The 12,708-nt window shown below is 49.2% G+C and overlaps 1 protein-coding gene across 1 annotated transcript; it reads right to left on the reverse strand.

Moving 5' to 3' along the window:
- Window positions 1–3,655: 3,655 nt before the first annotated feature.
- metrn (meteorin, glial cell differentiation regulator) lies at window positions 3,656–8,706 on the reverse strand. Its single transcript, XM_056429879.1, has 4 exons — window positions 8,471–8,706; window positions 7,366–7,799; window positions 5,927–5,986; window positions 3,656–5,365 (listed from the first exon to the last, which is right to left on the reverse strand). Exons 1-4 carry the CDS (start codon window positions 8,575–8,577, stop codon window positions 5,052–5,054), a joined length of 915 nt encoding a protein of 304 aa, XP_056285854.1. The 5' UTR covers window positions 8,578–8,706; the 3' UTR covers window positions 3,656–5,051.
- Window positions 8,707–12,708: the final 4,002 nt, after the last annotated feature.

A 12,708-nucleotide genomic window follows, 5' to 3' on the forward strand; every position in this document is an offset into this window, starting at 1 on the left:
TTTATAATCCCATGAATCATATGGACTCGTGACTTTTCTAATAGAATCGTCATATTTTAGTTTTTTAATGACTTGTTTTTACAGATATCCATCCAATAGCTCCACCTCAGGATCAATAATAATCATTTGTAAATGTAGCCATAATCAGGTCAAAATGCATGTGTCCAGTACTTTAATTTAACCCAAAATTCCTACACAACTAAAGACATTGAGTGTGTGTGTGTGTGTGTGTGTTGGACAGATCAGCCACCATGTTGAACCACATGGTAAACACAGGCGTTGAACATGGATCTGTCCTCCGTGTTCCACCAGATGCTTCCCCTCGCCCCGCTGAACGTCTCTCTAGCCTGATGAGAGGATGATGTCAGTGCTTCGAGGTTTCTGTGGTTGTCCCCCTGCAGGCGCCGTCCGCACCAGGACACGGCGAGGTGATGGCAGCTGTATTCAGCTCCAGCGGAGGGGCCTTCGTTGGAGGGGGTCGCAATTCATCCCCTCAGACTTCCCTTACAATACATTTATTTTGGGCGGGAAAACGCCAAAGACGCTTGTCGGGGCCCGACTTTCTTTTTCGGGACCCCCTCCCTGAGAAAAGTGTCGCCCAGCCTCCACACGCATCCACCATGTCCACCCTGTCTTGATTGATTTTCAGTGAGCATTTTTTGGAAGGGATTACAGCCATCTGCAGGCTGGAGGAACAAAGGGCTCTCTGGCTCTCCTTCAGAGGGAGAACATGGCCACAGGAACACGCTCTGCTCGACACTCGTCCTCTATTCCGCCTGGACCTCTCCACCCAGACAAACTGCCCTCTGCTCGGGGAACGGAGGCTGGACTCCACTTGCTCGTTGCAGAAAGACGAGTACGAGCCGGTGGCTCAGAGGAAGAGTTCTGCCTTTCGGCTCCTCGGGGCCGCGGTCGCTGGCCTGCTGGCCCGACGATAAGACGTGGGTTTGGTTTTAGCGAGTCAGCGTGTTCTCAGACGTGAACATTCACAGTTTCCATGTGGGAATCGTCCCTCCCAGCTGTGCCAGGCTGGTATGGGAACAAGAACATTGTCAGCTGGGAATCCGGGATGCCAAAGTGTGGTCATGGATTTTAGGCTCATTTTTTTCAGCTGGTGCCGAGGACGCTCAGCCTCCGAGTCGCAGCTGGAAGAGGCAACTCGGCCTGATGGCGGGTTGCTGTGGGTCGGATTACCAGGATGGAAAAGTTATTTGTCCGTGTGGGAAATGATGCCGAATGAAATCCACAGCTGTTTATTCATCACCACTAATATAGTTCATGTGGAAGACGTGCTGCATGTGTGTGGCAGCTCCTGTTGTGACTCCAACGCAGCAGCTGTGGACCAAGATGTGGGAAAGATGAGACGTTGAAGCCATGAAGAGAGAGAGAGTCAGTAGAGAGACATCCAGGTGGGGGAGAAGTGTGAGAAGCGGTGTTATTTAATTTAATTTGATTTATTTTGTACAGGCCAGAATCACAAATCAATAATTTTTCTCAGAGGGCTTTACAATCTGTACACATCCAACATCCTCTCTCTCCCACGACTCTCCATGGAACAATAAAAACTAAAGGGGAAGATGATTCTTGACCTCAGCAGTGACATTTGAACATCCTTGATTCCACAGATACCTAATGTACCGTGTGGACATCGTGTCAACGGCTGTTTCCAGTGTTAACATCGTATCTTCAATATTGTGGAAAAACGCGTCAAACACCCCAACATATGAATACAACGAGCAAAGAATGCACGTGTTGCATCATCACTGTATTCTCGGGTCTGCAAACAGGACTCGTCAGGGTGCGGTGTTCTCGCTGCTGGACTACGAGGGCGTGTCCAGCGGCGCTTTGCCCCCGGCGGGGCTCTCATCTCTGGAGCTTTGTCTCCAGCCACTTCCCTCAAACTCCCCCAGGGGCTCGGGGAAGTCCACGCCCCGCCACCCGCTCGCCCCTTGCGTCGGATTCCCCTTTCCTGAGAGCTTCCCGCTTCGCCACGCCCAGAGCTCGCCTCAATTCAATTCAGTTCAATTGTAGAGCCCATTTTCTCAAATTACAAATGTGTCTCAGAGTGCTTTACAATCTGTACACATAGACATCCCTGACCTTTGACCTTTGACCTCACATGGGATCAGGAACAACTCCCAAACAACCCTTCAGGGTAAAAGGTCAGAACCCTTGAGGAGAGAACAGAGGAGGATCCCTCTCCAGGATGGACAGGTGTAATAGATGTCATGTGACCAGAAGGAATCATTACACACTAATTAAAACACAGGAACAACACAATGAAGACGACAGAGTGGATGAAGAGTTGGTAGTCGGCATATTCCACCATCCAGACCTCCATCATCCATGAGGTGGAGGTAGAGAGACAACACATCTGGACGGAATGAAGAGAGAAGAGTGGGGCGGCCGATGGGAGGAGGGGGCGTTGTGTGTCTGCAGCCCACAAACAGAAATAAATAATAAAGGGGCGTGTGCGATCATGGATGGTGTGCAACACAATACAATGGAGAGGTGAGGTGTGACGTCCGGGGTCTGAGGAGGACGTTCTGCTGCATCTGGATGCTCTGTGTGTCATTCAAACAGCTTCTATTGCAACAACCAAACGGTGCCGCTGTGTCGTTGTGGCCACGGTGACATTATTACAGCAGTTCTGGGAGTTCAAACTGGGGTCACAAAGAAGTGATAACAATGAAGGAAGTTGAGCTTTGTCAAAATGTCACATGATGTATTGGTGGTTGGAGGATAATTTGAGTGCTCTTTGTTTTGGCTTATCAGCCCTGCAGCACTAACCTGATGTGTGTGTGTGTGTGTGTGTGTGTGTGTGTGTGTGTGTGTGTGTGTGTGTGTGTGTGTGTGTGTGTGTGTGTGTGTGTGTGTGTGTGTGTGTGTGTGTGTGTGTGCGCGCGCAGGGGCCCCAAACTCGGATGTTTTAAAGGGGCAGTGAGGACTTGGAGAGGTTGGAGGTTTCCTCACGTGAACGAGTGATGCGGTGTCCGGGTTTCTAGGGGAGATACTGTGAATATTCCCCCTGAAGATTCTGAGGTTGTCCTGAAGTGTGTGTGCACGTACATGATGACGGAGGAGGAACAGGTGGTGGATGGACCAGCGATACGAGTTTCTGTGGTCCAGCCCCTCGCCGTGAGGGCAGGACGTGGACCCGCGATGGTCAGCGACGCTGTAGAGTAAAAAGCCCAAATGGAGGGTCGTCTAGGGAACAAACACGTGTCTCCAGGGAAGTGGAACTCGATCTGGTTTTATTGTGTCCTCGCTCACATGCGGTCAGGATGGAGCGAGCGGCGGCGTGGCCGCTCGGCTCGGCCGGCCACGCCGCCGCTCGCTTTAATGGAAATTTACTGCTTCCTGAATCGTGAAAAACGGGAGTTCGAGGACAACAGAATTCCAAACGCTGTTTTCTGCCTCCTTCCCCGTGCGACCGCCTCACTGAACACTCCTCTAAACCTCTCTTTGCCTCTCGGCCTCTCAGGGGCGCCGACGTGTCCCAGAGATCTGGTTCATGAGACTGAAGTGACTTATGACTGAGGAAGGTTTGCCATGCGAGAAACCTTTGGAGCTACTATGGTGCAGGTTAAACTGTATGAATGCGTTATGTGAACGGGTTAGAGTCCTGATACATTCATGATTCAGCATGTTTCTTACAGTATATTTTAATAACACAGACAAACACAAATATAATCCATAATACAAGACTTCTTTTTATGCCATGGTTTCTAGAATTTCTTATCAACATATTTACATTCCCATTGTTATTAACATAAATGTACATACAAAATAAATGGCAAAAATCATACATTTAAGATATACTTCAAGATCAGATACTTCAGCATATTACGGTGATTTGGTATGAACACCTCCCCCTTGTTGGTATAGTGCACATTAAATATGAATAATTCACTGAATGCATATCTCTGCGTTTCCCTTGAGCCGAGCCGTCGCCCAGTGTAACCCACCAACAGCTGGGGAGAGGGTTTCTTTATCCCCCCCCGTTGTCCATCTCACACAGCACTGGACTCGTGATGTCATCATGACTGCTGTCGACAGTTTGATGAGCAGTGGTGACACACAGTGGAAGACCTCGCGTGATAACATGTGACGACGTCAGCAGGGAGCAGAGATACAACTCATCACCGCTTTGGCAACACGCTGCAATTCCACTCCCACATATCGTCAGATCATTATTTTCTTGTTCAATCAAATGCAGTCCAATTAGTTCAGTCTTGCAGAAACACGTCACGGCGGCTCAGGTGAGCTGGAAAGCCTCCGAGCGGCTCGCGTGTCGAAGTGCTCCTCGCCGCTCGGGAGCCTCGTGTCACACGTTACCTGGACATATAGTAAATTATTAATTGCTCCGCTATGCTACATATAGTTGCTTTTTATTTGGTTTCCAGTGCTCGCAGCATCACCTTTTCCAGATCATTCCCTTTCCGTTATCAGTGCAAATATACCTCTTTTTTTTTTAACATTTCATTTTGTAAGGACTTTTTGTTAATAATCTCTTAAAATAATAGTAACACTGAGGATGAGCTCAGAACACGGGGGTAGCCAGCAAAAACAAAGACGTTCCCATGAGCTGAACAGAGAGGTGCCTCCGTTGATCCTCCCTGGGACACAGAGAGCTTTCCAGAGAACTTTTAAAAAACGTTCCTGAGTTTCAAAGCAGTGGCTCTCAACAGGCCACAGTGTGATGACGTGACTTCATTTATCCTGAAAGGAAAGCTTTTCAATAGATTTACTCTGAACCTGCATAACAACGGTCTGATGCCAAATGGTTCATTGTCTTCATTTAAGCCACGCCCCTCATGTCACAACTCCAACGGGTTCTTTCGGACTCGGTGACTGCGTATTGCACTGAAATGGTGTTGGGGGGAGGAGTCCATTTCACTCCTCAGGCCTTCGGGAGGTCGTTGGTGGCAGCCACCGCCCCCCGGTTGGACGCCATGGCTTCTTCGGAGGCGTGGAGCAGGGCGTGGCCCGGCTCTCGGTGGGCCTCCGCTCTGATTGGTCGTAGACGAGCTGCCGCCGAGTTTCCCGACTCAGTCGACGGGCAGCTCGCAGGGGATCTGCTGCGCCGCTTTGGCCACGGTGTACGCCTGCTGGAAGTCCTTGTAGCGCGGCGCGCAGCCCAGCCAGGCCTCCCCGAAGTGGACCCGGCCGGTGAAGAGGAAGCTGCCGGGCCCCGGCTTGACGCCGCACTGCAGCAGAGTCCGGACCTCCCCCCGCCGGGTCAGGCGGCCGCTGCCGGTGAACAGAGCGTACTTCTGACGGAACACCCGGGTGGCGCTGACCTTGATCACCGCCGCCCTCAGGGTGTCGTCCTCCACCACCGATCGGATGTTACCTCGCACAACTGTGGAGGAAACATCGGGTTAATGTCTTCAGGAGGTGTTTTGGTCACATGTATACCCGCTGTGTGGCGAGTCGGGGGGATTCTGTTGACCACCGGCTGAACGGCGCCTGAAGGCCACGCCCCCCCGCTCACTAATCCCTCTGACTTGTGCTGCCAGCTGAACTTCTCCTCAGCCATTACAGCTCAATCAGAGGCCCTGCAGATTAGTCCACTGCTCCTTCTCCGGGGGGGTGATGTCAGGATTAGTCCACTACGGTGCCTCCGGTAGGGGTTCGTGGGGGTTGCAGAGAGCTGCTGTTTCACCTCTAACCTTTGCACTTTGGAGCAGAGAATTCTGAGGCACCGCGGCGCTCTGCCTTTGAACCATTCGACACGTTTATAGAGCCCGACAAGAAATCCTTACGTCTTAAGGCTTTGCTGCCAGGACTATTTTTGGGGTCTGGTTTAATGTGTTAATCTGGGCTGGATTAGAGGGGTGGATTTATGAGCGACAATAACATTTCATTCCTGGTTTTCTCATTTATTTGTATTTTCTCTGAGCAACTTGTTGGGTTAACTTACCGAAGTCACTAGTGCAAACCGCCATCAGAATCTCTGTGTTGTTGCAGGGTCTGCAGGCCTCTGGAGAGACAACAAGTGGGGGGGAGGAGTCAGTCGTGACCTCGCAGAGCACAATACACTGCGAGAAGACTGCTAATGCATATACTCAGATTCTGGATATCAAAGACTCTATTTCCAGTTCACATGCACAGGAATGTGAGATGTGGATCCAGACCTCGAATTCTTTGCAAAGACGAGCGACGGAGGAGACGCTCGGTTTGAACAGCTGCTTCTTTACAGTCAGAGAGGACCCGGGGCTTTAAGGTGCTCCTGCACCCAGACGATTTAAAGGCCAGATGAAACTTCCCCCTTAAATCCTTTCAGGGTGTCTACAGTCACACCTCATCAAAGCCTGCTAGACAGGGGCCAAGGAGGAGGAGTCGGGGGGGGACTTCAAAGATTTTTTTTTATTGGAGCGGATTCACAGTTTACACCAAATACTTTGCTTTCTGCGGAAAAAAAGTTTTTTAAAAAGTGGTGCACCTTACTCAAATGTGTAACATGATTTGGAAATGGCCTCAAAAAAATAAAAAAATAAAACCAAAGCAGCAAATCTCTGTCTGCATGGAATGAACTGTGGGGAGAGAGAGAAAAAGTCCTGGCATTTTTTAAAGTTCTCCTTGTGGTTCTTCGGAGGCCCCTCGCCACCCCACACATTCTCCTGCTCACTGAAAACCACTTGATAAATGAGATTCCTTCCTCTCTAGTCCACAGCAAACCCCCTCCGCCTAATCAGTGTGTGTCTCTGTGCGTGTGTGTGTGTGTGTGTGTGTGTGTGTGTAGCAGGGCGAGGGATGTCGAGGGGGGAGTATACTCCTACAGACAAGTCTCCCCACAGAGAGGCAGCTCAACAAAAGAGAGGAGCATCTCAGCTGAGCAGAGGCCTCCCTGTCGCCTAGGCGACGGCAGTAATCCCAGAATACTCATGCGGCACCCATTCAAAGGGCTCTGGGCTCTGGAGAAAGCCCCACATACTGAGCTTTTGTCCCCCTCCTCCCCGCTCCACGGCTCCCCTTCCGCTACTCCAAACCAGCACGACTCTGGGGAAAGTTTGGCCACTTCCTCCCACAGAGACCTGCGATGCATTATGAGTCATCGACGGGGGTTTATAGAGTGGAACATCAGAACTGCTGGGTTGGAACATTGCATCCCACCAAACCGTTCAGGAAGGAGGGGAAATAACTTTGACCACAGTTTGGTGTGTTTTTTCTCAAGAGAACCCACCATGATGCTGAGAATTAAGTTTCTGTTGCAAGGAAATAACACTAAAGTCATTCTGTACTCCCCCGGTTCCCTAATTCATGAACTAGCAACGACACATTGAAAACCAACACATTGAGGAGCGACGCCTCATCATTTGACCTCACATAGCTTCACTCAATCCAACATGGCCGACTCACCTTCACTGCTGATGGGGTTGGAGTCCAGGGACAGGCGAGCGGTCCAGTCCCCCCTCAGCTCGTACCGGAAGGAGGCGATCCTCCTGCTGATGTCCTGGTGAGGTGTCGCTTGCAGGAAGAGAGCCACCTTTTCCCCGGGCAGGCGGCTGAAGCAGCGAACCCTGGGCGGGGGGGAGGACTCCAGGCGGTCCCCGATCAGGAGCTCCAGGACGCCGTCCCGCTCCAGGTAGAGCTGGGCGCCGTGGAACTGCTCGGAAGGCTTGACGCAGGCCGTGATGAGGCCCGAGCTGCTGCCGCTGGGCCCCACCGCCACCGAGGGCAGGCGGGGCGACAGCGTGAGGCGCAGGGCACCTTTGGGATACAGCCAGTCCAGGGTGCCCTCAGAGCAGTGGAGGGAGATCTGCTCCACGCTGCCCGGCTGCTGGGACAGACCACTGCAAGAACAGAGGGGGGAGGAACGGTTACACAAAGGTTCACCTCGTAGTTTCACTGGCAAGTGTCCCTAAATGTCGTCATCATCATCATCAAAATCATCATCGTCATCGGTGGGACACATTCCTGCACATCTGACTGCAGGACGCAGCTGGTTTACATGTGAGCCGACACACAGCAACTTAAACCAAGCTGGTTTATAGCAAATGCTTAGAAATAGAAGAGGACGTGAAAAAGAGGATAAGAATGAGGTTTGCATATCAAGACAGAGGCTCCTCCTCTGGAGAGGCACCACCTACCGCCAGCCTGTGGTCCCAGGGGCCGCTCGGGGCTCAGGGGCCACACTTCTGTACAAACTTAAAGGTCTCCTTCGTGTCTTTTTCACAATATATCTTCTATTCAACTATTCATCAACTGCATGCATCACATGTTTGTGTTCTGTCTCCTAAGTTTCAGAGTTCATCCCCCGGTCTCCTGGCGGTCTGGACCCCCCGTGCCTCCTGCAGGCAGCCCGGGGCAGAGAGCTTTAGAACCGTGTCCCAACATGTCAAACGTGGCCCGGTACCGGCGGGACCCCGGTAGACTCTCGGAACGGCCTTTCTGAACCACCTCGTTCAATTCAACCGAATGCAAGAAGCGCACACATTAAAACATCGATCTAAAACACACTTGCCTGCCTCTCCAGCTGCACTGGTCCTCCGAGTAGCTGGAACAAGCCGCGTCGAACGTGGAAAACAGTAACATCCAGATTGCGTTAATCCAAACCAAGAAACAAGCCATGTCCTCCAGCTGGGATGCGAAGTTTACCAGGAAGAACAAGAAGAAAAACGAGAGAAAACGAGAGAAACGAGAGTCCCAAAGCCTAAAGCTATGCGGATGAAATCCTCTCTATAGAACCGAGCTGCCTCTGAGTCTGGTCACCTCCATGCTTCTCCTCTTCTCCTCTTCTCCTCTTACTGCCGATAAGAGAACCGCTCCACTGCTCTCAGCTCCCCGGGATGCTGACGGGAGGGGGGGGGGGGCTCTGGAGTTATTCCCCCTCGGAAAAACTTCACGGACCAATCAGAGTCCGAGGAGTGAAACTTTAAACCACTCACACAGGGGCGGGGCTAGGTGGGGGGGCGTGTCTGACCTGCAGAATAAGTAACAGTACGCATGGGTAAACCAAGCTTCAATTCACTATTGTGTTGGCTCGTCTGCAGAGACAATACTAATTACCCAACATGCTGAGCGCATTCACACACACGTTGCGTTATTACTCCTTTTTTGGTGGTTTTTATTCAATTTGTTTGTATTTTTACATCACTGGAATTAGTTTTATCCGTTTTATCATAACATTTTACTATTTTATAATGTGTTATATGGTTATGAAGATTATAATTGTCATCATTTTTATTTATAGATCCCCTCCAGATATGTTTTGAGAAAAATAAAACTACAATTACTGAATAATCAGCAAAAAGTTTAATGAACTAAATTCAAAGTAGGCTACATTTTGAAAAGTTTAACTACCAAGAAGTCTCCTCCTGTTCAGGCTGTGGATGCTTTGGGTTTCCTCACATCAGTTCTGGTGCACATTGGACTACACGGATTACATGTTTCAGGTGTATTCATGGAATACATCATAAACTGCTTGATAATGCATAGAAATATTAGTTTTCGTTTAGACTTTTCTAAAATTTGAAGGAAAGAAAATCGAAATCCACCTCGGCGTTCCCAAAAATGACCAAAACAAACCAGACTTCGTGAACGTCTGATCAGAAATGAAAGTGAGAACTCAAACCCCACATGCTCAACAAGCTCGTTCATTAAATAGTCACACGTTGAGTTCTCAACTCGAGTTTATTATTCTCGTGAAAATAAAACACATTAAAGAACTTTTCAAGTTTCACCCTCACAGACGCTTTTTTAATAAAATAGTTTGAAACGAAAACTAAGATTTAGACACAAAGACATTCCTTGTTGTTGTCCTGATAATGAACTGCTTACTTTTCTCACATCCTAAATTCACAAAGCTTTTCATGGATTTGATCCGTAAAGTGTTTAATTATGCAACGTTATACTTTCACACTCACCGTTTCAAAGACTTGTGAACATGTTTGACCCTCGTGAGGCGAGCATCGAGTGAAAAGGAGACGGAGAGCTCTGTCGCAGCTCAGAGACGCTAACTTGATCTTCAGACACACCATAAATGATGGTGATGGTGATGATGATGATGAAGATTATGCCTCCGCTGGTCGTCGTGCCCTCTGCCTCCCCCCCCCCCGCTGGGCTTCTCTTTCATGTCGCGGTATTTATAACCAAATCAAATATTCTTTTGTGTACACGCTGCCATCCATCTCCCCGAGCCTTTGACTTTCTATGTACGTGTGTGTGTTATTGCATGTCTGTGTGCGCGTGTGTCTGTGTGCGCGTGTGTGTGTGTGTGTGTGTGTGTGCGTGATGAAGGTCTCGGCCCCTGTGATGGAGTTATGACAAGGCCTCAGACCCACACAATAGCACATGTGCAGAAATCCAGCTGCTTTATTGTCTGCAGCAGGACGGAGCTTTGTTTTCCACGGGGCATTTCAAGAGCAGCAGAGTTTAAAGTGCAGAGCGACAGGGTGTGTGTGTGTGGGGGGGGGGGGGGGCAGTCAAAGAAAAATGAATCCATTAGTGCCTAAACTTAGTTCTGGACGTCACGGATGTGTTGGCGTCCACGTGTGCTCAGTGTATTCAGACGCGGACAGTCGGATTTACACACTTTGTCAAACACATCCGTGTGCATGCATTCCTCCACGTGTCCATTAAAACAAAGCACACACACACACACACACACACACACACACACACACTTCGCGGCCCCGCCGTGACCTGAACTACAGTCGCATCCAGCCGGGATGATAGACAACGCTCTCATGTGGCGCGTGTGAATCGCGCTCTCATCGGCACATAAAGGGTCGTACGGTGAGTTTAACCTCATTTGATGGAGTTCATCGACTGTTTCTTCACAGCGTGGAAGTTCATTCCTAGTTTATGAGAGTTTTCAACACCAAATATGTCTCCATGTACAAAAAGGTATGTGAAAAAGCGACATTTAATGTAGCTCCAACGTGCATTGGACACAGAGGAAAGAAATGCATCACGGCTTCATCTCAAAGTCCCATGATGCAGCTGGATGAGAAGATGATGGACGCCAACAGGAAGCAGCTCGTCTGCTGGTGAGGATCTGAGTGACCCGTCAGACCTGGAGCCTCCGGAGCCAGAGCGACGCCATCTTCCCCTCATGATGATCTCGCTCTGCCGGTCCTCAGACTAGAAGTGAGCCGGGGACTCTTCCTCCGAGAGCGTCTTCAAGCAGCGGCGCTGTGAGCGCTGTGTGTGTTTAATTCAATTCAATTCAATTCAGTTTATTTGTATAGCCCAATTTCACAAATTACAAATTTGTCTCGGAGTGCTTTACAATCTGTACACATAGACATCCCTGCCCCAAAACCTCACATCGGACCAGGAAAAACTCCCAAATAACCCTTCAGGGGAAAAAGGGAAGAAACCTTCAGGAGAGCAACAGAGGAGGATCCCTCTCCAGGATGGACAGATGCAATAGATGTAATGTGACCAGAAGGACAGATTTAGAGTTAAAATACATTAAATGAATATGACAGAGTGTATGAATAGTTCATAGTTGGCATATTCCACGATGGAGACCTCCACGATCCATCAGGCAGATGGCGGTGGGGAGGAGGAGTGGGCGGAGTCTCAACAGTGGGCGGAGTCTCAACAGGACAGTGGCGTAGTCAGGAGCAGGAATTCCACGACCCAGACCTCGATGATCCATCAGCAGATAGGATCTATACTGTCTCATAGGGTCCGATGACCCCATGAGACGTGAAGTCACAAGGACTCCGGGGAGAAAGCAGAGTTAGTAACGTGTGATTGAGAGATGAAAATTCATCCTTAAGGAGAGAAAAAAGAGGAGAGAGGAGCTCAGTGCATCCTAAACGTCCCCCGGCAGCTATAAGCCTATAGCAGCATATCAAGGGGCTGGACCAGGTGAACCTGATTCAGCCCTAACTATAAGCTCTGTCAAAGAGGAAGGTCTTAAGTCTACTCTTAAACGAGGTGACTGTGTCTGCCTCCCGGACTGAAGGTGGAAGCTGGTTCCATAAAAGAGGAGCTTGATAACTAAAGGCTCTGGCTCCCATTCTACTTTTTAAGACTCTAGGAACTACAAGTAGTCCCGCATTTAGTGAGCGCAGCGCTCTAGTGGGGCAATATGGTACTACAAGCTCCTTAAGATATGATGGTGCATCACCAATCAAGGCTTTGTAGGTTAAGAGAAGAATTTTAAAAGTGATTCTTGATTTTACTGGGAGCCAGTGCAGAGCAGCTAGTGCAGGAGTGATGTGATCTCTTTTCTTAGTTTTAGTGAGAACACGAGCTGCAGCATTCTGGATCAACTGGAGGGACCTAAGAGATTTATTAGAGCAGCCTGATAATAAGGAGTTGCAGTAATCCAGTCTCGAAGTAACGAACGCATGAACCAATTTTTCTGCATCTTTTTGAGACAAGATGTGCCTGATTTTTGAAATATTACGTAGATGAAAGAATGCAGTCCTTGAGATTTGCTTTACGTGGGAGTTAAAGGACAAGTCCCGATCAAAGATAACGCCAAGATTCTTTACAGTGGTGTTGGATGCCAGGGCAATGCAGTCTACAGAATCCACATCACCAGATAATTGATCTCTGAGGTGCTCAGGGCCGATTAAAATTACTTCGGTTTTGTCTGAGTTTAACATCAAGAAGTTGCAGGTCATCCATGTTTTTATGTCTTTAAGACATGCTTGAATTTTACAGAGTTGGTTGCTCTCCTCTGGTTTTATCGATAAATATAGTTGAGTATCATCTGCATAACAATGAAAGTTTATGGAG

Source organism: Pseudoliparis swirei, chromosome 13 (genome assembly GCF_029220125.1).
Source record: "Pseudoliparis swirei isolate HS2019 ecotype Mariana Trench chromosome 13, NWPU_hadal_v1, whole genome shotgun sequence".
Taxonomy (NCBI): domain Eukaryota; kingdom Metazoa; phylum Chordata; class Actinopteri; order Perciformes; family Liparidae; genus Pseudoliparis; species Pseudoliparis swirei.